General features: G+C 42.9%; 1 protein-coding gene across 1 annotated transcript in view; it reads right to left on the bottom strand.

The window, feature by feature from the left end:
• Positions 1–25851, bottom strand: part of LOC115140383 (MAM domain-containing glycosylphosphatidylinositol anchor protein 2-like) — a 436092-nt gene that overhangs the window by 77201 nt on the left and 333040 nt on the right. Inside the window, exon 11 of the mRNA XM_065026245.1 lies at positions 8047–8195. Coding sequence (XP_064882317.1) covers positions 8047–8195 — 149 coding nt within the window. The remainder of the gene's footprint in view (positions 1–8046; positions 8196–25851) is intronic.

The raw sequence follows: 25851 nt of genomic DNA, 5'->3' as shown, positions 1-25851 counted from the left end.
CTTTGTGATTTCTGTCTAAATCACTGACTGTGCAGTTAAAGTCCCCAGCAATAAATAAATAATCCTCAGTATTACATTTCTCAATGGTATTTGATAATGTCTCTAAAAAACAAACCCTCTCAACTGCCACTACTGGCATATACATTTATCAGACACATTGTGATGTTTTCATATCTGGCTCTAACTTTTAATAACCTCCCCTCAACCTCATATGATAAAGGCAAAAACCCTCTTGAGAACAGGATGTCCACACCCCAACGTTTTGAGTTTTTGTGACAACACACCACTGCCCCCCACTCCTGTTGACACATAACTTAATTTTCCATATTACTATGCGTTTCTTGTAGAAAACTTATGTCACTTCCCTTTCCCTTTATTAACTCATACACTACGGCTCTTTTTTTTTACGTCTCTCGACCCTTTTACGTTTAAAACATCTTAAAACTGCTCATGGCCGAAAGAAAATGCAGAGTAAGAGACAGAAAAAACATTTCTTTACAGAGTTAAGGCTGCGACTGAACTCTTTCATTTCCTTTAGAATTTAAATCACTTGTCACTCTCGTGACCACTTTCTTGAGTCTAGAGATTTCAGGGCATGTCAAACCTCCCACCGTTATTTTTTACATCAGAAATGTTGCGGATTCAATAAAAAATTTACATCCAGGAAAATAATCTGTTACATTATAATCCTGCATATATTTCTTCCCTTTTGTCAAATTAAAAAAATGACGTACCTTCTCAATCCCATACCACATTTCTCTCGCTATTTTGTTGTGGCCCATCAGATGCCTCACTATCGCTATCGTCCCCCGAAGAAAATTCCACCTTTACAACCTGTTTATCCTAAACTGATTTATAAATCTCTACCTTCCTCTTGGAATTAGAGGAACTTTGGCACCCCTTTGCCACCCCTTAAATTCTTCCTCTTACTCCTCTGTACTTTAAAAAACGCTACTTAATTTTCCATTGTTGCACTCTCCTCTTGAACTCCCATTTCATATTCCAGCACCCCCCAGCAACCTCAATTGCAGTCTCACCGACTGTTTCCCCCTATTCTTTTTTCCTGACCTACCACAATTGCCTCCATAGCCACACTGCTTCCCTTTCCTAGTTTTCCCACCACATCAACCCACCTTCTCCCTTCCCCTGAACCCGGCTTAGCTTGTTCATCCCTTCTCAGTGGTGCTTTAGCTATACCAGCACTACAGCTGCTACCGGGCTCTGCGCTCGTTCTCTGGGCAATAACATAACAAATGCCACTCTCTTCCACAACCAAAGCATTTGGTTCAGTAGAAGCGTAGAGCACATAATCAAATCTATAAATCTTAAAACTGAACGCTAACTTCAGTTCGTCAGTATGCTTCTTTAAAATCATATGAGACACGACATGTTCCAGCAAAGGAGATTTGCATCCAAAAATAACCTTCTTTATTGTAGATATGTAACAATAAAGTATTACTTTATTCGTTGGATTCATAAGAGGAAATACCAACGTCTGTGCCTCCCGCAACACAACACCACTCTCAACTATCATATTCACCTTTTCAATGGAATCTAAGAATATCAGTAGAGCGCTATTCATCCTTGAGGCTGATTTTATGCTATAATACCCAATGATAGTAGCCAGTGCTAAACTACATTATTCCGTGGAACACCCTGCTGCAACAGGAATCTTTACCCAATGCCGCTGACTAAGTTTTTCAAACTCCAAACCTCCAGAAGTGGCCATTGCAACCAGCCCCTCCCGCTGGTTGCTCCCTCGAGAAAACCAACCTCAACTGTCCCACCACCCCTATACGTGCTTAGTTATATTGAGACAGTATAACCTTACAACAACTAAATCCCTCAATATACACTACTGTTCAAACTTTTGGGGTTTGAAATGCCCTTGTTTTTGAAAGAAAAGCTGCTTTTTTTGTCCATTAAAATAACATCAAATTGATCAGAAATACAGTGTGTACATTGTTAATGTTGTAAATAACTATTGTAGTTGGAAACGGGCTGATTTTCTATGGAATATCTACATAGGCCCATTATCAGCAACCATCACTCCTGTGTTCCAATGGCACGTTGTGTTATAGTAGCTAATTCAAGTTTATCATTTTAAAAGGCTAATTGATCACACTGTATTTCTGATTAATGTGATGTTATTTTAATGGACCAAAAATGTGCTTTTCTTTAAAAAACAAGGACATTTCTAAGTGACCCCAAACCTTTGAACAGTAGTGTATATGCATTTATAGACACCGAAACCCAATAGAGTGAAAATAATTCCAGTCGCTCCCACAATCACTCCTGCTTCCCAACTTACTCTCAGCATGCACACCAACGAGAGAGAGATCGAGAGAGAGAGGGAGAGAGAGAGAGTAGAAGGAAAGAGAGAGAGTACAAGGAAAGAGAGAGAGGGGGGAGAAGAGAGAGGGGCCAGAAAGAGAAAGACAGAGAGGAAAGAGGGTTGTATTTTCTCCTAGAGGATCAGTTGTAGGATAGCAGAGACCTGGAAAAGAGGATTGTAACAGCTTCTGCATCACAATTAGTCACCATATGTCTGTGTGAATGTTTGAAGCCAGGCTAGAGAGGGAGAGGGAGGAGAGAAGGAAAGAGAGAAGTGATAGATGAGTTTGTAATGATGCAATGTGTGTGTGTGTATACGTGCGTGTGTGTTTGTTAGGCCAGAGACAATTAAGTAATTAACTAGAGTGTGTCTGCTCTGTAATTACCGACTGAGAGTTGTCATTAAGTTAGGTTCACAGGTAAATCTGCTTTTGTCTGTTATTGATAATTGTACACAGGCTGTAACTGCTTGCGCCAACCCTTTTAATTTACACTCTACCACAGAGTACAAAAGGCACCTCTGCTAATTGGCATGAATTGGAAGGGTTCGGGATGAGAGTTGAGGAAGTGTGTGTGTGTGTGTATATGAGTGCCCAGGAGCATTCGTGTGTGAGTGTGCATGCATGTGTGTGTGTGCGTGCATGTGTGTGTGTGCGTGTGTGAGGAAGTAGTAACTGCTGTTAACGGCAGATGGAGGCCTTAAATGCCAATCTTGGCTTCAGAACCACTCTGCCTCAAACTGACTGAGCAAATGGAAGCTGATGAATCCATCTTTCCACCATCAGGGAACAGAATTGTCTTTTAAATAATTAAAACGAACTACAATTGCTCATTACAGAACCCGTTCACTATTTGAACGTGATTTCCAACAATGGGTCTCTGTTCGACTTCCTTAAGTTTGGTGTTTCTGTTTTATTTCCCCATTATCGTTTGTTTGACTCGTTGCCACTTGACGCAATTATTATTTTCTGCTTATGCCATTACCTTTCACTCAAAGTGTTTGTTAACAGGGAGTCAGACAGAGGCAGAGTGCCTTATTACATGTAAGTTCACTTGACTGCAGCAACAATTCGTGGGATTTGCACGGGAACTTTAAGTATCAGAGGAGTTGCTCAAAGAGACGAGCGGGAGCAGAGTGAAATGTAGGACTAATCAAAGTGGCTTCGCAATATTATGAGAGAGAGGGAGAAAGAGAGACGGAGAGAGATAAAGTGAGAGAGATAGGTAGAAAGAGAGGGGGCAGTGAGAAAGAGGAAGGGGGACAGAGAGAGAGAGATTGGCTGCATGTAATTAGTCTGCTGCTATTGATCTGTGTTGCTCCTCACCCTGCGTACTGATCCAACACTGACTGACAGATCAATTGACTCTGGAGGAGGAGAAAGAGAGGGAGAAAGAGAGAGACAGAGCAGAGTAAGAAGGAAAAGACGGTCATTGCCTCATTGCAATGAACGAGAGAAGGAAGGAAAGAGAAAGAGAGAGAGAGAGTAAAAAGGAAAAGGCTTCCTTTCCTTGAAGTAGTGAGTGTACAGAAGCAGGGCCAGAAGGGAACAGGCAGGCAGGCAGACAGACAGACAGCAGCCAAGGTGATCTGTGATCCTGCGTTGTACTTCTCCTCACTCCTACGTTCCTTCCTTTCAACTACGGTTTCACACGGTCTCTCCTCAGCCCGACCGGCCTAGCTTGCCCGTCCGCCTGTCTGTCCAGGCCCCAGCCGATAACAGAGAGCCATTCATTACAGAGGCATAAAGCCCAGCAGCCCTCAGTATTAATTCAAAGGCTGCAGTGAGGGGGACTGATAATGATTCTGTGGGAATGGAAGAGGAACAGAACAGAACAGGTGTAGTATTCGCTGGTCTGCTCTGGCTATAAATAGCAGGTAGAGGAGAGGAGGACTGGTGTGTAGGAAGAGTGTGTCACGCCCTGACCTTAGAGCTTTTTATGTCTCTATTTTGGTTTGGTCAGGGTGTGATTTGGGTGGGCATTCTATGTTGCTTTTGCTATGTTTTTGTATTTCTTTGTTTTGGCCTGGTATCGTTCTCAATCAGGGACAGCTGTCTATCGTTGTCTTTGATTGGGAACCATACTTAGGTAGCTTTTTCCCACAGGGTTTTTGTGGGTAGTTACTTTCTGGTTAGTGTTTTCACCTTACAGGACTGTTTCGGGTATTCTCTTGTTTATTTTTGTTATAGTGTTCAGTTTTAATAAATCAAGCATGAACCCTTACCAAGCTGCACTTTGGTCCGATGATTCCTCTTCTTCCAACGACGAATACCGTTACAGAGTGGTCCACGTGCCAACACTTTCATTACTGCACCACTGTCTCCACGCGCCCCACTCAGTGTCCTACCAGGGTTATCTAAGCATTTATTTATTTATGAAGGGGCCTCTTCTCCTACATCCCTTCCTCTCACTCTCCCTCTCCTGCTCTTCTATGCTCCCTCTTTTCTCCTTACTCGTTCATGTTCCATCGATTTCACAATCGCCAAGAGGGATGAAATCAGAACGCTCATCGCAAAGGAAGAAAATTGGAAAAGTAAAAAAGGGTCAAGATCATTTCTTGGCAGACGAAACATGAAGGAGAGCATCACCCAGATGAAACATGAAGGAGAGCATCACCCAGATGAAACATGAAGGAGAGCATCACCCAGATGAAAGGAGAGGCTCACCCAGATGAAACATGAAGGAGAGCGTCACCCAGATGAAAGGAGAGGCTCACCCAGATGAAATATGAAAGAGAGGCTCACCCAGATGAAACATGAAGGAGAGGCTCACCCAGATGAAACATGGAGAGGCTCATCCAGATGAAACATGAAGGAGAGCGTTACCCAGATGATAGGAGAGGCTCACCCAGATGAAATATGAAAGAGAATGCTCACCCAGATGAAACATGGAGAGGCTCACCCAGATGAAACATGGAGAGGCTCACCCAGATGAAACATGGAGAGGCTCACCCAGATGAAAAATGGAGAGGCTCACCCAGATGAAACATGGAGAGGCTCACCCAGATGAAAAATGGAGAGGCTCACCCAGATGAAACATGGAGAGGCTCACCCAGATGAAACATGGAGAGGCTCACCCAGATGAAACATGGAGAGGCTCACCCAGATGAAACATGGAGAGGCTCACCCAGATGAAACATGGAGAGGCTCACCCAGATGAAACATGGAGAGGCTCACCCAGATGAAACATGGAGAGGCTCACCCAGATGAAACATGGAGAGGCTCACCCATATGAAACATGGAGAGGCTCATCCAGATGAAACATGGAGAGGCTCACCCAGATGAACATGGAGAGGTTCACCCAGATGAAACTTGGAGAGGCTCACCCAGATGAAACTTGGAGAGGCTCACCCAGATGAAACATGGAGAGGCTCACCCAGATGAAACATGGAGAGGTTCACCCAGATGAAACATGGAGAGGCTCACCCAGATGAACATGGAGAGGTTCACCCAGATGAAACTTGGAGATGCTCACCCAGATGAAACATGGAGAGGCTCACCCAGATGAAACATGGAGAAGCTCACCCAGATGAAACATGTAAATGTTACCGATAAACTCGTTCTTAACCTCTTCTCAGCGTATGCCTCCTGTATCTAAGAACACAGCAGGTAGGGAGGCCAAGGATACCCAGCCTAGTTGAGATGAGGGGGAGAGTGGAAAGAAAATATATTCTCGCAAATAACGATTTTCTGCTTGGAAGGTAGGAGATAAAAACCACAAAAGCAAAAGAGTGCAGACAGGAAGACCTATTTCCTTATTTCTTTCTCTCTCCAAACAACAGCAAAACAGATTAGAATGTTAATGTGATTGCTGAATTACTGTGGGCCCATTTTAGCACCGGCACAGAATTAATCTGTGAAATTGTGAAAAGGACCAGTTGAATGCCAGCGAAGGAAGAGTGAATGTATCTTCCTGGCAAGGGCTCAAACAACAGCCTGCCTGGCAAGCAGGAAGCCGGCGTATCGTTGGCTCCCACGACGGATGAACGAGTCACGCGAGCGCATCCTCATTTATTACCAAACAGGCCGATCGAGATCGTTGACAGAAAAGAAATTGCGGTACACAAACAAGCTCGGTTTTAATGTGTTTTTCAAGCGTAAATTCCTGACGGGGTGTAGAAGGAAACAAATATGGAATTATACTAACAGATTAGAACGGCAGGTATAAGACTCACTCAGTTTGGGCAGAGATGTGAGGACGTCAGTTCAGAAGGCTTTACTGTCGCCTGTAATGCAGTGGTTCTGAATAAGAGCTTCTTCTGAACCGATAAAGGCCAACAGAAACTACAACATACAGACCTTAAAGCAATGTCTGAATACAGTATCTTCCTTGAATGTTGGTGATTATTGTGATCAAGCCTGACGAGATCAACAGTTTCTCAGCCCATCAACAGACTGTGTAGAGACCTAGCCCACATTACTATATGTTGTGAAAGTCAATGCCTGCTGTGACCATAAGGAGGGAGCCACTTTGTCACAGTAGGGGATTATTATGGGTAAAATAAAAGAGACCACATATAGTGGCATCAAGCCTCAGTTTAACCACGCTACCAACATGCTAATGTTGTGAAACGTTTGAGGCAAAGACACATAGAAGATAGGCACAACAGTGTTCACATGGCTATGTAGCTGAACCTTTTACCTAACAACACAGTAGACTACTACAACCAATACAACTAGCAATACCATAAAGTACAATACAACACTACTATAATCCACTCTGGGACAATTCAGAAGGCATCACCGCAAGCACACTACAAACGCCCACTAGACTGGATGGATGCTTAATTGGGTGATACAACAGTTGCTGTAGAAAACAATTCTTGACAGGGGAGTTGTCTTTCACCACGATGTAGGAAGTGTGAGACTGAGAGAAAGAGAAATCAGACAAGGAGAGAGAAAAAGAGAACCAGAGAGAGAGAGGATGAGAGAATAAGAAATTGTGAGAGAGTGAGGAAAGAGAGAAAGATTGACATTCTTAAAGTAGCCTGGGACGACCACCAATCAATGCTGACTGTTATCTGAAGCCTTTCCTCTATCTGAAGGTAAAAAGGTCCAACGGCTCCCACTCCTTTCTCCACAGGGTGTTCTCTCTCCACAGGGTGCTCTCTCTCCACAGGGTGCTCTCTCTCTCCACAGGGTGCTCTCTCTCCACAGGGTGCTCTCTCTCCACAGGGTGTTCTCTCTCCACAGGGTGTTCTCTCTCCACAGGGTGCTCTCTCTCCACAGGGTGCTCTCTCTCCACAGGGTGCTCTCTCTCCACAGGGTGCTCTCTCTCCACAGGTTGCTCTCTCTCCACACTGTGTTCTCTCTCCACAGGGTGCTCTCTCTCCACAGGGTGCTCTCTCTCCACAGGGTGCTCTCTCTCCACAGGGTGCTCTCTCTCCACAGGGTGTTCTCTCTCTCCACAGGGTGCTCTCTCTCCACAGGTTGCTCTCTCTCCACACTGTGTTCTCTCTCCACACGGTGTTCTCTCTCCACAGGTTGCTCTCTCTCCACAGGGCCGATGGAGCCATCCAAGGAGAGCAAAACGAGTTGAGAATATCCAGAGAGCCTCTATGTCCATGACGTTTATTCCTGCTATTTTCTCTATCATGTCATTCTTCTGTCATCTGTAAAGGCCTTTTTAAGTCCAGGGTTGGGGTTAGGTTCAGCAAACACATACACACACACACACACACACACACACACACACACACACACAAACTTCTACCTGGCGTATGCCGAGGCGGTAGGCCACGATGCGATCCACAGCGTTGGGATTCATCTGGGTCCACTGCAGTTTGAAGCCATAGACTCTAGGCCGGTTCTGCCACAGCGGACTGTACGTGTCGTAGTAGAACTCTGGAGGATACGCTTTCCCTGTAAACACAAACAAACATTTACAACAAATTAAATATTATTGTATTTCAACTTCCACTATTCCGCTTTATCTGTGGCATCAAGGGAGTAAGGAACCCAAGCCATATGTGACCGACCATATGTGGCCATACGCCTAGTTTCCTGAAACAGGTCATATATGTACCAGAGATACTGAATCAAGCTAATAAATAAGAGGGCCATGTGAATTGCTGTAAAAAAAAAAGTAGACCATTGTAAAAATAAAAATAAACATATACTGCACATTGTCGTTTTTCTTTCAGGTTGCCAAAATGCAAACAGGTCATGTTGACTATTACTCCACAAAATTGCTGCAATGCATCAACCATGAGAGTTGCCTCCAATAACCAGTATTTTTTTAAACTGCACTGTTGGTTAGGGGCACGTAAGTAAGCATTTCACTGTAAGGTCTACACCTGTTGTATTCGGCACATGTTCAAACTTTGATTTGGCCTGTTTTTGACCCGTTTGATAAGGAGTCAGTGGTGTTCGTTCTTTTGTACTGACGGAAACTTGTTTTCACAGAAGTGTGTCGATCTTTCTCAGACATTTTGTCAATAAAGCTGTTTCCTTTGATGGAAGCCACAAGGTCAGCTGTGTTATTGTCAGAACAGAAAAAAGTGCTGTAGGGAAGAGTGGGGTAAATTGAGCCAAAGGTTTAGTTTAGTCACCCTTGTTTCTAGGAAACCATACGCAAAATGAATCATGTCTACTATCTGAGCAGCTAACCGATCACTGCAGCTGTACATAGTCCATCTGTAAATAGCCCACCCAATCTACCTTCCTCACCCCCATTCTGTTTTTATTTTATTTACTTTTCTGCTCTTTTGCACACCAGTATCATCATCTGCTCATTTATCACTCCAGTGTTAATCTGCTAAATTGTAATTATTCGCTACTCTGGCCTATTTATTGCCTATGTCATGCCTTTTGCACACACTGTATATAGACTTTCTTTTCTCTACTGTGTCATTGACTTAGAGGCTCTCTGGATAGAGCCTCTTGACAATTTCGGCAGATCATTTTAGAAAGAAAGGGTCCAGATTGTCTAGCCCGGCATTTTGTAGGGGTCCAGATTGTGCAGCTCTTTCAGAACATCAGCTGACTGTATTTTGGAGAAGGAGAAATGGGGAAGGCTTGGGCGAGTTGCTGTGGGGGGTGCAATGCTGTTGACCGGGTAGAGGCAGCCAAGTGGAAAGTATGGCCAGCCGTAGAAAAATGCTTATTGAAATTCACAATTATAGTGGATTTATCGGTGGTGACAGTGTTTCCTATCCTCAGTGCAGTGGGCAGCTGGGAGGAGGTGTTCTTATTTTCCATGGACTTAGGGTGTCCCAGAACTTTTTTGAGTTTGTGTTGCAGGAAGCAAATTTCTGCTTGAAAAAGCTAGCCTTGGCTTTTCTAACTGCCTGTGTATATTGGTTTCTAGCTTCCCTGAAAATGTGCATATCAAGGGGGCTGTTCGATGCTAATGCAGAACGCCATAGGATGTTTTTGTGTTGGTTAAGGGCAGTCAGATATGGAGAGAACCAAGGGCTATATCTGTTCTTGGTTCTACATTTCTTGAATGGGGCATGCTTATTTAAAATGGTGAGGAAAGCATTTAAAAAAATAACCAGGCATCCTCTACTGACGGGATGAGATCAATATCCTACCAGGATACCTCGATTAGAAAGGCCTGCATGCTGAAGTGTTTCAGGGAGCGTTTGACAGTGATGAGTGGAGGTCATTTGACTGCTGACCCTTTACGGATGCAGGCAATGAGGCAGTGATCGCTGAGATCTTGTTTGAAAACAACAAAGGTGTATTTACAGTTGGTTAGGATGATATCTATGAGGGTGCCCGTGTTTACGGCTTTGGGGTGGTACCTGGTAGGTTCATTGATAATTTGTGTGAGATTGAGGGCATCAATCTTAGATTGTAGGATAGCTGAGGTGTTAAGCATGTTCCAGTTTAGGTCGCCTAGCAGCAAGAGCTCTGGAGATAGATGGGGGCAATCAGTTCACATATGGTGTGCAGAGCACAGCTGGGGGCAGAGGGTGGTCTATAGCAGGCGGCAACGGTGAGAGACTTGTTTTTAGAGAGGTGGATTTTTAAAAGTAGAAGTTCAAATTGTTTGGGTACAGACTTGGATAGTAGGACAGAACTCTGTAGGCTATCTTTGCAGTAGATTGCAAAACCGCCCCCTTTGGACATTCTATCTTGTCTGAAAATGTTGTAGTTAGGGATGAAGATTTCAGAATTTTTGGTACTAAGCCCACTAACTGCACCATTTGTGACGTAAATTGATTATGTAGTACGCTTATTGGTCATAGCATGGATAGAGTTAGTATGCTAAAAGTTCCCAGATGTCGTACTACATTTGCCAAAATACGAAGTATACATGCAGTGCACACTATTTCCGTACTTTTAGGGCTCTTAATGCAATTCTTCAGGAAATGGCCGTAGCTTTACAACGTTTTAAGATTTGAAGAAAATGGCGGAAAATATGCAGCGGAAGTCCGACGAGAGCGGAATCAAATGAATTGCTTTAACTAATTATGACAAATGTTAAGAAAATGTTGAGCAATGTAATAAAGTAATGACTTTCCAAATTATTTACGCTACACGTTATGTTGGCTGACTGTGTTGGTTACGCTATCCTTACAAACCGCATAATAATACATTGAACTTGACGGTATATTAACGATATGCTATCTAACTACCCAGCGTTTATTAACTTGATTATTTACGCCATTCTTAGCTTAGTGGTATAGTCGTTGTGCGTCAATGGAAATAATTTAGCTCTGGCTATCTACTCAGAATAGTCTCGTCTGAGAGCACCAGCCATTAACGTGAGCCCGTCCTCCCCAATTAAAGTGCCACCAACCTCCTGTGCTATGTATGGTGGGCTGAAGAGGGCTGCTTGATATACAGTATTCAATATTTAAAGAAGAGACAGAGAGCCAACATAAATACATTTCTCACAGGTCAAAGAAAACACATTAATACTTAGAAACCAACATTCAAGAGGAGATTATCTAAAGACAGTGTAACATTATTCTCCCTGTGACCAACCAGAAATTTGAAACTGTTCAAACAGCTACAGTGGGGCAAAAAAGTATTTAGTCAGTTCTCCCACTTAAAAAGATGAGAGAGGCCTGTAATTTGATGATGACAGACAAAATGACAGACAAAATGAGAATTTCTTTTCCAGAAAATCACATTGTAGGATTTTTTATTTATTTATTTGCAAATTATGATGGAAAATAAGTACTTGGTCACCTAAAAACAAGCAACCTCGAACAGTCACACTCCAAACTCCACTATGGCCAAGACCAAAGAGCTGTCAAAGGACACCAGAAACAAAATTGTAGACCTGCACCAGGTAAGGAAGACTGAATCTGCAATAGGTAAGCAGCTTGATTTGAAGAAATCAACTGTGGGAGCAATTATTAGGAAATGGAAGACAAACAAGACCACTGATAATCTCCCTCGATCTGGGGCTCCACGCAAGATCTCACCCCGTGGGGTCAAAATGATCACAAGAACGGTGAGCAAAAATCCCAGAACCACACAGGGGGGACCTAGTGAATGACCTGCAGAGAGCTGGGACCAAAGTAACAAAGCCTACCATCAGTAACACACTACGCCGCCAGGGACTCAAATCCTGCAGTGCGAGACGTGGCCCCCTGCTCAAGCCAGTACATGTCCAGGCCCGTCTGAAGTTTGCTAGAGAGCATTTGGATGATCCAGAAGAAGATTGGGAGAATGTCATATGGTCAGATGAAACCAAAATATAACTTTTTGGTAAAAGCTCAACTCGTCTAGTTTGGAGGACAAAGAATGCTGAGTTGCATCCAAAGAACACCATACCTACTGTGAAGCATGGGGGTGGAAACATCATGCTTTGGGGCTGTTTTTCTGCAAAGGGACCAGGACGACAAATCCATGTAAAGGAAAGAATGAATGGGGCCATGTATCGGGAGATTTTGAGTGAAAACCTCCTTCCATCAGCAAGGGCATTGAGGATGAAACGTGGCTGGGTCTTTCAGCATGACAATGATCCCAAACACACCGCCCGGGCAATGAAGGAGTGGCTTCGTAAGAAGCATTTCAAGGTCCTGGAGTGGCCTAGCCAGTCTCCAGATCTCAACCCCATAGAAAATCTTTGGAGGGAGTTGAAAGTCTGTGTTGCCCAGCAACAGCCCCAAAACATCACTGCTCTAGAGGAGATCTGCATGGAGGAATGGGCCAAAATATCAGCAACAGTGTGTGAAAACCCTTTGAAGACTTATAGAAAACGTTTGACCTCTGTCATTGGGTATATAACAAAGTATTGAGATAAACTTTTGTTATTAACCAAATACTTATTTTCCACCATAATTTGCAAATAAATTCATAAAAAATCCTACAATGTGATTTTCTAGATTTTTGTTTTCTCATTTTGTCTGTCATAGTTGAAGTGTACCTATGATGAAAATTACAGGCCTTTCTCATCTTTTTAAGTGGGAGAACTTGCACAATTGGTGGCTGACTAAATACTTTTTTGCCCCACTGTATATCTGTTGATTTCTAATAGCGATAGTCGAGACTGAGGCTAATGCTAACTGAAATGAAGCGATGCAGTGATCTGACAATATGAAGTTGAGACAACATGTATTAGAGCTGTCATGACTTATAAAGACTCAATGCAGTCTCCCAGACACATTTAATGTTCCCCAGAGTTGAGAGTTTAGCCCCACAGGCTGGGGAGGGTCAACCGACCAGTATTCCGTCGGAAGAGTGTGAACCAATCAGCAGAGTTCATCCCACAGGCTGGGAAGTGTGAACCAATCAGACCGCAGGCTGGTAGGAGTGTAAATCAATCAGAGGTCCATCAAATGTCTGTCATATTGGAAACAACTGACTTTTTTTGACACATCACATACGCTGCTGCCACTGTTTATGATCTATGCTGTTGCCTAGTCACTTTATTCCTAGTTATATGTACAGTACCAGTCAAAAGTTTGGACACACCTACTCATTCAAGAGTTTTTCTTTATTTTTCTATTTTCTACATTGTAGAGTAATAGTGAAGACATCAAAACTATGAAATAACACATACAGAATCATGTAGTAACCAAAAAAGTGTTCAATCTAAATATATTTTGGATTTTAGATTCTTCAAAGTAGTACTGTACATATTTACCTGAATTACCTCGTACCCCTGCACATCGACTCGGTACTGGTATCCTGTGTATATAGCCAAGTTATCGTTACTCATTGCGTATTTATTATTACTTTTATTATTACGTGTTTTATATTCTATTATTTCTCTATTTTTGTTCTCTCTGCATTGTTAGCAAGGGACCGTAAGTAAGCATTTCACTGTTAGTCCACACCTGTTGTCTACGAATCATGTGACAAATAACATTTGATTTGATTTATTTAAAGAACTGGATAACCTATTTATACAGAACATCAGGGTCAAAGTTCACTGGGCTAAATGTCTAGGCCCTCATTTATCAATGTTGCAAACGAACAGAAATGTTTGAAAACCATGCGTGCGATCATTTCTCAGCAAAGTGTGGGATTTATCCATTTCTACATTTGTACAGCTGAAAACGGTTGTTCTGATTAAAGAAGCAATCAGTCTTTAGACTAGTTGAGTATCTGGAGCATCAGCATTTCTGGGTTCGATTACAGGCTCAAAATGGCCAGAAACAAATAACTTTCATCGGAAATTCGTCAGTCTATTCTTGTTCTGAGAAATGAAGGCTATTCCATGCGAGAAATTGCCAAGTAACTAGCCTTCATTTCTCAGAACAAGAATAGACTGATGAGTTTCAGGAGAAAAGTATTTGTTTCTGGCCATTTTGAGCCTGTAAACGAACCCACAAATGCTGATGTTCCAGATATTCAACTGGTCTCAAGATGTATTGCTTCTTTAATCAGAAAAACCCTTTTCATTTGTGCTAACATAATTGCAAAAGGGTTTTCTAATGATCAATTAGCCTTTTAAAATTATAAACTTGGATTAGCGAACACAACATGCCATTGGAACACAGGAGTGCTGGTTGCTGATAATGTGCCTCTGTAGGCCTATGTAGATATTCCATAACAAAATGTTTTTTAAATCAGCAGTTTCCAGCTTCAATAGTCATTTACAACGTTAACAATGTCTAAACTGTATTTCTGATCAATTTGATGTTATTTTATAGGGCAAAAAAATACATTTCTAAGAGACCCCAAACTTTTGAACCGTAATGTATATTTGTTATATTTATTGTCAAGAAAAAATATTTAGATGTGGTCCATGTCTGAATATGGTTGCGAATATAAAGCTTGACTTACCATCAGTTGGTGTGTCCGGTATTCCTTCAGGGTCTGGGAGAGGGTACTCAGTATCACCATCACAAATGATGCCAGACACTGAGGTCTCTCCAATTATGCTGCCAATGCGCTGGTCCATAGCTGACAGTGAAGAGTCACTCTGCCCTCCTCCTGTTACATTTATAGCCCTTTTGTGGATCATCTAAAAAAATGGCATGTTTTCAAATCAAACCATTTCTTTTTAATTCCATTAACTTTTCTGCACTCAGATGAGGCAGAATTTACCACAGCTCTAACCTGCTCCCAAGCAATATTTTTTCTCTATTTGTCAAGCCATTGTTGAGGGCTCCAAAAAGTATGGCTTGTTTTTCTTCCACTTCAGTGATCAAAAGTTATATTTCTGCATCCGCAAAGTTTTCTTTGTCTTCTTTCATTTCTCCATGTTGGCGAACAGAAATTAGTGACATTTCTTGCAGATTCAAAGGGAAGGTTTGTGATCATAAATGATCCTTTATGTAAATGAGACTTCACCTGCACTAGCACAGTGGTTTAGAACATGTCTGATTTATCAAGGCATAATACTTACAGGTGTGTGTGTAAATAAAGAGTACGCGCAATTGATAAATACCAACTTTTTTGTACTTGCAAACATTCTACATTTTCTTCGTACGAGTTCATTTAGAAGCTTTTCTATGCAACATTGATAAATGAGGGGCCCTGGTTCACAAAATCATGGCTTTAAGGCTAGTTTGTTGTTTTTCTTCTGTATTTGATCCTTCCTCTTCTTTGAAGTAAGTGGTTTAAAAGTACATAAAGTCTGAATATTAATAATTGAACTATTTACATGTTTAATTGTAAAACTCTCAATGCCAATTCCTGTGAAAAGTACAGTGAATGAGACAAAAGGTAAATGATGTGAAGCTTGAACTCAATGACTGCATATGGTACTGTACTTTCCCAACACAAAGACAATGTTGACTGTCCAATCAATCACTTCTGAGGTTAAGCCTTTCACTTTTACAATCAATCACTTCAGTTTCTGAAGATAGGTCTTCTAAACCAATAAACAAAATAATGATAAAAAAAGGTAGTATACTGCTTTAGGCGGAAATAAAGATTGACTGTTTCTCTCAACCTCTCACTAGTTTGATAAATTATCATAATGACCTGAGATAATAAGTCACAATCTCTTCTAAACATGTTTCATCCTGAATCCTGTGACGATAAATCAGGTTAATGATGCTTTGCATTTGTTTGGACAGCCGATTGGAGATCACAAGCCTACATGGATAAAGCTGTTGAAAATACAATATTCTATTTCACACAAAAAAGACTAGCTCATTCATCAACTATATAAAATATTTCCGGAGAACAAGAGAAAGAAATCTAATGGGGCTAGAGCAGAATAATATTTGGGGAAATGTGTTTGGTATCATTTCCATAAAAACCTGTTCAGATACAGGAAGTGTATACTAATGGACTGAAATGTGCTATTTATCACGCACAGTTTAGAATTATGTTTTTTTTGTGGCATTGTGAAAATATGTTTTTTTGGACTTTTTTCAAAAGTCATGAGATACAAAAACAATTAGATATCTAACCATCTCTTCTGTTCAGAACAGTATATACCATTTTGAGAATGTATTCCCCAAATTTGCTCTGCAATTGAGATTACTACTGTAGAATAAAGTTATGCGATTGTTAGTTATCTTTCTAGTGAACACAATTGTAGAGAAAATATGAAGAACTGAATACAATAAGATTATACCTGGCAGTTGTGAGCTTAGTCCATGCTGGGAAATGTTGCAGAAACTCCCAGGGATAAGTATCTCTTTCTATCCCTCTCACCAATTTCATTCCTCTGTTATTTATTCCATGTTTTGTAGACATGTGGCTTTGAAAGGTCATACACCCATCATAGAAAAGCGCTCATAAAAGGACATCCTGTATATTAATGCAATATAAAAAGTCAGCTTTGATCTAGGGGTGGATAAACCTGTGCCTGTCTGTCTGCCTGCCTGCCTGCCTGCCTGCCTGCCTCTCCAGTTCAACAAGCTATGAACCGTTTCTACTCCCCCTATTGTACCTACCCACCACCACTACCCATTTGATTTCAGTAGTTTATGAACACAATTCTATTTATAATCAAATCAACAACAAAAAATCACAATCACATGGTTAGCAGACGTTAATGCGAGTGTAGCGAAATGCTTGTGCTTCTAGTTCCGACAGTGCAGAAATATCAAACAAGTAATCTAACAATTCCACAACAACTACCTAATACATATGGATGAGCGATGGCTGAGAAGCATAGGCAAGGTGCAATAGATGGTAAAACATACATGTGATATGAGTAATGTAAGACATGTAAACATTAATAAAGTGGCATAATTTAGAGTGCATTGTATAAAGTGACTGGTGATCCATTTATTAAAGTGGCCAGTGACTTGGTCTCAATGTAGGCAGTAGCCTCTCTGAGTTAGTAATTGCTGTTTAGCAGTCTGATGGCCTTGAGATGGCCTTGAGATAGAAGATGTTTCTCGATCTCTGGGTCCCAGCTCTGATGCACCTGTACTGACCTCACCTTCTGTATGGTAGCGGTGTGAACAGGCAGTGGCTCGGGTGGTTGATGTCCTTGATGATCTTTTTGGCCTTCCTGCTGTAGGTGTCATGAAGGGCAGGTAGTTTGCCCCCGGTGATCCGTTGTTCAGACCGCATCACCCTCTGGAGAGCCTTGCAGTTGAGGGCGGTGCAGTTGCTGTACTAGGCTGGGATACAGCCCGAATGGATGCTCAAGATTGTGCATCTGTAAAAGTTTGTCAGGGTTTTGGGTGACAAGCCAAATTTCTTCAGCCTCCTGAGGTTGAAGAGGCACTATTGCGTCTTCATCTCAACACTTTCTGTGTGACCATTTCAGTTTGTCTGTGATGTGTACGCCGAGGAACTTAAAACTTTCCACTTTCTCCACTGCTGTCCCTTCGATGCTGTTTCCTGAAGTCCACGATCATCTCCTTTATTATGTTGATGTTGAGTGAGAGGTTGTTTTCCTGACACCACACTCCGAGTGCCCTCACCCCCTCCCTGTAGGCTGTCTTGTCGTTGTTGGTAATCAAGCCCACTACTATTATGTTGTCTGCAAACTTGATGATTGTCAGGGTTTTGGGTGACAAGCCAAAATGATTGATTTGGAGGTGTGCATAGCCATGCAGTCCTGGGTGAACAGGGAGTACAGGAGGGGGCTGAGCACACACCTTTGTCTGGCACCATTGTTGAGGGTCAGCAAAGTGTAGATGTTTCCTACCTTCACCACCTGGGGGCGGCCCGTCAGAAAGTCCAGGACCCAATTGCACAGGGTGGGGTTGAGACCCAGGGCCTCCAGCTTGATGATGAGCTAGGAGGGTACTATGGCGTTGAATGCTGAGCTGTAGTCAATGAACAGCATTCTTACATAGGTATTCCTTTTGTCCAGATGAGATAGGGCAGTGTGCAGTCTGATGGCGATTGTGTAGTCTGTGGACCTGTTGCGGCAGTATGCAAACTGAAGTGGGTCTAGGCTGACTGGTAAGGTGGAGGTGATATGATCCTTGACTAGTCTCTCAAAGCACTTCATGATGACATAAGTGAGTGCTACGGGGGTGGTAGTCATTTAGTTCAGTTATCTTTGCCTTCTTGGGTACAGGAACAATGGTAGCCATCTTGAAGCATGTGGGGATAACAGGATAGGGATAGGGAGCGATTGAATATGTCCGTAAACACACCAGCCAGCTGGTCTGCGCATGCTCTAAGGACGCGGCTAGGGATGCCGTCTGGGCCAGCAGCCTTGCGAGGGGTAACACTTTTAAATGTTTTACTCACGTCAGCCACCGAGAAGGAGAGGGGGGTGGGGCGCAGTCCTTGTTAGCGGGCCGCAACTGTGGCACTTTATTATCCTCAAAGCGGACAAATAAGGTGTTTAGTTTGTCTGTAAGCGTGACGTCGGTGTCCGCGACGTGGCTGGATTTCTTTTTGTAGTCTGTGATTTCGTATAGACCCTACCACATTTTGCTTGTTTGATTGCCTTACGGAAGGAATAGCTACACTGTTTATATTCAGACATATTTCCAGACCTCTTTACATGGTTAAATGCGGTGGATCACGCTTTCAGTTCTGCGCAAATGCCGCCATCCATCCACGGTTTCTTGCTAGGGTAGGTTCTAATAGTCACAGTGAGTACAACATCTCCAATGCACTTCTTTATAAACTCACTCACCGAGTCAGCGTATCGAACAATGTCGTTCTCTGAGGCTGACTGGAACATATTCCAGTCCTCGTGATCAAAACAATCTTGAAGCGTGGCTTCTGATTGGTCGGACCAGCATTGAATGGTTCTCATCACTGGTACATCTTGTTTGAGTTTCTGCCTATAAGACGGAAGGAGCAAGATGGCGTCGTGGTCGGATTTGCCGAAGGTAGGGCTGGGGAAGGCTTTGTATGCATCGTGGAAGTTAGAGTAGCAGTGGTCGAGGGTATTGCGCATGCGCGTAGCGCAATCAATATGCTGGAAGAATTTAGGTAGACCTGTTCTCAAATTTGCTTTGTTAAAATCCCCAGCTACAATAAATGCAGACTCAGGATGTATGGTCTCCAGTTTGCAATAGCCCAGTGAAGTTCCTTGAAGGCCGTCTTGGTGTCTGCTTGAGGGGGAATGTACACAGCTGTGACTATAACTGACAATAATTATCTTGGTAGGTAAAATGGCCGGCACTTGATTGTAAGGAATTCTAGATCGGGTGAGCAGAAGGACTTGAGTTCCTGTATGTTGTTATGATTACACCATGAGTCGTTAATCATAAAGCATACACCCCCACCCTTTCTTTTCCCAGAGAGGTGTTTTTCTCTGTCGGCGCGATGCATGGAGAAGCCCGGTGGCCGAACCGATTCCGACAACATATCCCGAGAGAGCCATGTCTCCATGAAACAGAGAATGTTACAATCTCTGATGTCTCTCTGGAAAGCATCCCATGCTCAAATTTTGTCTACCATGTTGTCAAGAGACTGGACATTGTCTAGTAGTATACTCGGAGGTGGTGTGCGATGTGCACGTCTATGGAGCCTGGCCAGGTCGCCGCTTCGTCTGCCCCTTCTGCGGTGTTGTTGTTTTGGATGGCCTACTGCAAATTAGCCCCAATGTCCTGGGTGGTGGTCCGAACAGAGGAGCCGCTTCGGGAAAGTCGTATTCCTGGTCGTAATGTTGGTAAGTTGACGTTGCTCTTATATCCAATAGTTCTTCCCGGCTGTATGTAATAAAACTTAAGACTTCCTGGGGTAACAATCTAAGAAATAATACAGAAAAAAACAAAATACTGCATTGTTTCCTAAGAACCCAAAGCGAGGCGACCATCTCTGTCGGCGCCATGCTGTCCAGCAGTGATATGCTAGTCTGTCTTTACCTTCCTCCCATTAACATAGATGTAGGATGTGGATCCTTATGAACACAACGCTGATCCAGTCACAAGTCGTATAGCAGCTAGACGTATGCTACTGACCATGCCAAATGAATAATAATTTGTATTTATGAGTAAAACAAACTGGAATAAAATATGTTAATATACATTGAAACCAAAACAAAACTAAATGATGTGTAACCCAAACTCCAGCAATGAATCAAAAAACAAAAGCGTTTCGGAGTGAAATATCCAAGTGTTTGAAATGGTGGCAAGAAATACACAATGACAGATTTGTTTTCCAGTGGCTTAACTGTACCCTAGACTCAGTTTGGAGAGTGGTTCAAAGAACACAGTTGTTCAAAGAAACACATACAAATCTGTTTCCCCTCATGAGGATCAAACTCTGCTTCCCAAACATCACAGTGCCTTTGTCCAACAAATTTGTCTAGACATGGAACATGACAATGTTCCAGTCTGGATTCTGAATGCCAAGGGAAATGTGTTCTATAGAGGAGGGATGTATTATTCATATTAACGGAGCTACAGTTACAATTTTACTATTGTTGTAATAACAGTTGGCTGGGTTTGGATTAAAGACATATTTAACTTAAAGCGGCAATCAGCAGTTGGAATAAGAATAAAGCGTCTCCCCCCTGTTACGGTAAGACCTTGAGGGATGGGGCTGAAGAAATGTACCTATTCTCTAATTTGTAGACGTATATATTCAAGGACTGACCATCCATGATATCAAAAATATAGTCGTAACCATGATTTGAGGCTATACAGTGTTTGTTTACATTTAGTTTGACAAAAAAAGCTTATATTTTGGGTTCTGATGGGGTTCAACATTTCTAAGTTACAGTATATTGCTCAAGAATCATTGGGTTCATATCATTCATTTCAAAGTCCCAAAATGTATGTAACAACTCCAGATTGCCCCAGTAAATGTCACAATTTCTTACATATGGTAATGACACTATGCTGCGTATACAGATACTTATCTGGCTTTTTATCAAAAAGGATTGCACGTCACGTGACTATATTTAACCTGTACATTATGCCCCTGTCCTTATAGAGGAGTCTGGGCTGACAGACTCCTCTACAACAGATAGATGACACTATTCTTAAGCTCCCTGTTGGTTTCTAAAGCACATCATGTCAGTCGTCATTGGCTATCCATCACTGTCACACTGCTAGTCTGAGCAGGGAGAATATGCTCTGCGTTTCCAGGTACACAGTGTACAGGTGCAGACTACTAGAGTATATGATGTATGATGTGATAAAAAAGAAGAACACGACACGCCGTTCGTACGCTTCCAGAATTTGAATGGAGAAACAGTTTGACTGCGCTGGTGTAAATCTCTGGGGGGAATCTGAACAGTGAGTGCAGGTATTCTCTTCTCTCGTAAATATTTACAATATGCTCTGAGCGCTAATCCTACAGAACTGTTCTAATCTATATTGATTTAAGAAAGAACTCTTTATTATACGCACAGGGAGTGCAGGCATTTGTTTCCACCCAATACTAACAAGCCTGATTTAACTGATCATTAAACCTTTAACCAACAGAATCAGATGTGTTAGTGTTGGGCTGTAACAAAATCCTTCACACTCTTTCCAGGACCGAAGGACCCCAGGACCAGGGTTGAAGAACACTATCCTACCCTGCCAATAAGGCTCAGTGGTGCAGATTAAACCCTTTGATGTTGAGGATCATTTCTGTCTGTAGTTTTTCCCCTTTTGTGGGGAGAAACTCTGGGTGGGCCTATGCCCTCCCAGGCCCACCCGCGACTGTGCTCTTTCCCAGTCATGTGAAATCCATAGATTAGGGCCTAATGAATTAATTTAAATTGACTGATATGAACTGTAACTCAGTAAAATCTTAGAAATTGTTGCATGAGGAATGTATGCCACCCTGAGATGAAGGGGCTGCAGGGATCATCCTGCCCTGTGGTGCCAGGTTCCTGCCAGAGCTCAGTGGTGCAGATTAAACCCTCTGAAGATGCTGCCTGCCACTCTGCTCTGGCAGGATTGAAGGGCCGTCTCATCTCACTAAAGCCACTGCTACCACAGATGTCCCCCGCAGCCTGGCACACACATAATTATCACACACACACACACACACACACACACACACACACACACACACACACACACACACACACACACACACACACACACACACACACACACACACACACACACACACACACACACCCCTGGCATGGCCTGGCTCCTGACCAGCAGTGTGATAAAGTGTGTGTGTGTTTGCCCCTGAGCATGGCCTGCTGTCCGGCTTTGGAGTGTGTGTGCCCCCTGGCATGAAGGCTGAGACCCTGGGTTTAATCGACCCATCCTGGCTATCAGCCAATGGCTTTGACTGATATATTTTCACTGAACACAGACCTGATCGTCTCTCTGCTCCCTCCCCCCCTCCCTCCCTCCCTCCCTCCCTCCCTCCCACCCTCTATCTATCACAGCCCCATCTCTCTCTGTCTCTCTCTCTCTCTCTCTCTGGGGAGAACAAGTATTTGATACACTGCCGATTTTGCAGGTTTTCCCACTTACAAAGCATGTAGAGGTCGGTAATTTTTATCATAGGTTAACTTCAACTGTGAGAGACGGAATCTAAAACAAAAATCCAGAAAATCACATTGTATGATTTTTAAGTAATTAATTTGCATTTTATTGCATGGCATAAGTATTTGATCACCTACCAACCAGTAAGACTTCCGGCTCTCACAGACCTGTTAGTTTTTCTTTAAGAATCCCTCCTGTTCTCCACTCATTACCTGTATTAAATGCACCTTTTTGAACTTGTTACCTGTATAAAAGAAACCTGTCCACACACTCAATCAAACAGACTCCAACCTCTCCACAATAGCCAAGACCAGAGAGCTGTGAAAGGACATCAGGGCTAAATTGTAGACCTGCACAAGGCTGGGATGGGATACAGGACAATAGGCAAGCAGCTTGGTGAGAAGGCAACAACTTGGCACAATTATTAGAAAATGGACGAAGTTCAAGATGACGGTCAATCACTCTCGGTCTGGGGCTCCATGCAAGATCTCACCTCGTGGGGCATCAATGATCATGAGGAAGGTGAGGGATCAGCCCAGAACTACACAGCAGGACCTGGTCAATGGCCTGAAGAGAGCTGGGACCACAGTCTCAAAGAAAACCATTAGTAACACACTACGCCATCATGGATTAAAATCCTGCAGCGCATGCAAGGTCCCCCTGCTCAAGCCAGCGCATGTCCAGGCCAGTCTGAAGTTTGCCGATGGCCATCTGGATGATCCAGAGGAGGAGTGGGCGAAGGTCATGTGGTCTGATGAGACAAAAATAGAGCTTTTTGGTCTAAACTCCACTCGCCGTGTTTGGAGGAAGAAGAAGGATGAGTACAACCCCAAGAACACTATACCAACCGTGAAGCAAGGAGGTGGAAACATCATTCTTTGGGGATGCTTTTCTGCAAAGGGGACAGGACGACTGCACTGTATTGAGGGGAGGATGGATGGGGCCATGTATCGCGAGATCTCCTTCCCTCAGTAAGAGCATTGAAGATGGGTCGTGGCTGGGTCTTCCAGCATGACAACGACCCGAAACACACAGCCAGGGCAACTAAGGAGTGGCTCCGTAAGAAGCATCTCAAGGTCCTGGAGTGGCACCGTATTGATGGGAGGATGGATGGGGCCATGTATCGCGAGATCTCCTTCCCTCAGTAAGAGCATTGAAGATGGGTCGTGGCTGGGTCTTCCAGCATGACAACGACCCAAAACACACAGCCAGGGCAACTAAGGAGTGGCTCCGTAAGAAGCATCTCAAGGTCCTGGAGTGTCCTAGCCAGTCTCCAGACCTGAACCCCGTAGAAAATCTTTGGAGGGAGCTGAAAGTCCGTATTGCCCAGTGACAGCCCCGAAACCTGAAAGATCTGGAGAAGGTCTGTATGGAGGAGTGGGCCAAAATCCCTGCGGCAGTGTGTGCAAACCTGGTCAAGAACTAAGGGAAACATATGATCTCTGTAATTGCAAACAAAGATTTCTGTACCAAATATTAAGTTCTGCTTTTCTGATGTATCAAATACTTATAAAAGAGAGCCGCACACTCTAGGAGCTCAGATGCAAAAATGTAATACCAACGTTTCGACAGCCAAGCTGTTTTCATCAGGGTATAAGACAGCTTGGCAGTCGAAACGTTGGTATTACATTTTTGCATCTGAGCTCCTAGAGTGTGCGGCTCTCTTTTATTTTCAAGTTTCTACTCCGCTAGCCAGCACCTCGTCTTAATAGGTGTGTGTTTCTTTTTCTTCTGTATCAAATACTTATGTCATGCAATAAAATGCTAATTAATTACTTAAAATCATACAATGTGATTTTCTGGATTTTTGTTTTAGATTCCGTCTCTCACAGTTGAAGTTTTACCTATGATAAAAATTACAGACCTCTACATGCTTTGTAAGTAGGAAAACCTGCAAAATCTGCAATGTATCAAATACTTGTTCTCCCCACTGTATATATCTATAGCCCTCCCTCATTATCTCCTCTATCACACTCTCTCTGCAGTTTGTTGCTGTAGTTTGGTAGGCATAGCATTGCCTCAGAGTCTACCATATCAGACAGAGCTTAAAAGTAACACTGCAGAAATACCTCCACATTGAGTGATTAACATCCATTGAAGCTTTGTTGTTCACAGCATACTATACCCATTCTCATTTTCTCCACAAACTGCTACACAAACCTGTCTCACCTCTTTCCTCAGCCATCATACATATTGTTATACGGGCCTGCATGCCAAAATGTAAGGATCCACATGAGTGCTGGTCCTTGAAGAGTGAGTCTATGCCAGGGAATTAAGGCTGATCTTAGGGCAACAAACAACACAGAACCGAAACAAACTTAGTTTGAGGCAAATTGGTAAATCTTTGGATTATCTTCCCATGTGATTACTTTCTCCTCGACTGGTCTACTTGAGATCTAATACACTGATCCAGAGACTTGGCATTCAGACTGTTATGTCTGACTTGTCTTAAACAGGTCAGCTACTTAACACACTGTCTAACAGTAAACCCCAGCCGGTGGCGAGTCTGAGCAACATGCTATTAATCAGGACATTATGACATTATGTCTGGCCATAGCTGCAGACACAGACAGGGATCGGACTAGCCCCAGATGGTGGTGGGGATTAGGTGAGGCAGGATACATTGGAAGAGCTCATGTTTTAGGATGGGAGGAGGAGGAGGGGGTAGTTATGAAAGGGAGTATGGGGTGGCACAGGATATATTTCTTTACCATTCGACCATCAGATTTGCCTACAATGCTCCTTATAGGACACATCACTGCACTCTATACTCCTCTGTAAACTGGTCATCTCTTAATACCTGTCGCAAAACCCACTGGTTGATTCTCATTTATAAAATCCTCGTAGGCCTCACTTCCCCCTATCGGAGATATCTACTGCAGCCCTCATCCTCCACATACAACACCCGCTCTGCCAGTCACATTCTATTAAAGCACACACATCCCTGGGTCGCTCTTCTTTTTAGTTCGCTGCTGCTAGCGACTGGAACGAGCTGCAACAAAAACTGGGCAGTTTTATCTCAATCTCTTCATTCAAAGACTCAATCATGGACACTCTTACTGACAGTTGTGGCTGCTTTGTATGATGTATTGTTGTCTCTACCTTCTTGACCTTTGTGCTGTTGACTTTGCCCAATAATGTTTGTACCATGTTTTATGCTGCTACCATGTTGTTATGTTGTGTTGCTACAATGTTGTTGTTATGTTGTGTTGCTACAATGTTGTTGTTATGTTGTGTTGCGACAATGTTGTTGTTATGTTGTGTTGCTACAATGTTGTTGTTATGTTGTGTTGCTACAATGTTGTTGTTATGTTGTGTTGCTACAATGTTGTTGTTAT

The sequence above is a fragment of the Oncorhynchus nerka genome, linkage group LG13 (assembly GCF_034236695.1).
Source record: "Oncorhynchus nerka isolate Pitt River linkage group LG13, Oner_Uvic_2.0, whole genome shotgun sequence".
NCBI classification, from domain to species: Eukaryota; Metazoa; Chordata; class Actinopteri; order Salmoniformes; family Salmonidae; genus Oncorhynchus; species Oncorhynchus nerka.
Note: the sequence above shows the minus strand (reverse complement) of the source record. Positions and strands in the feature narration are given on the sequence as shown.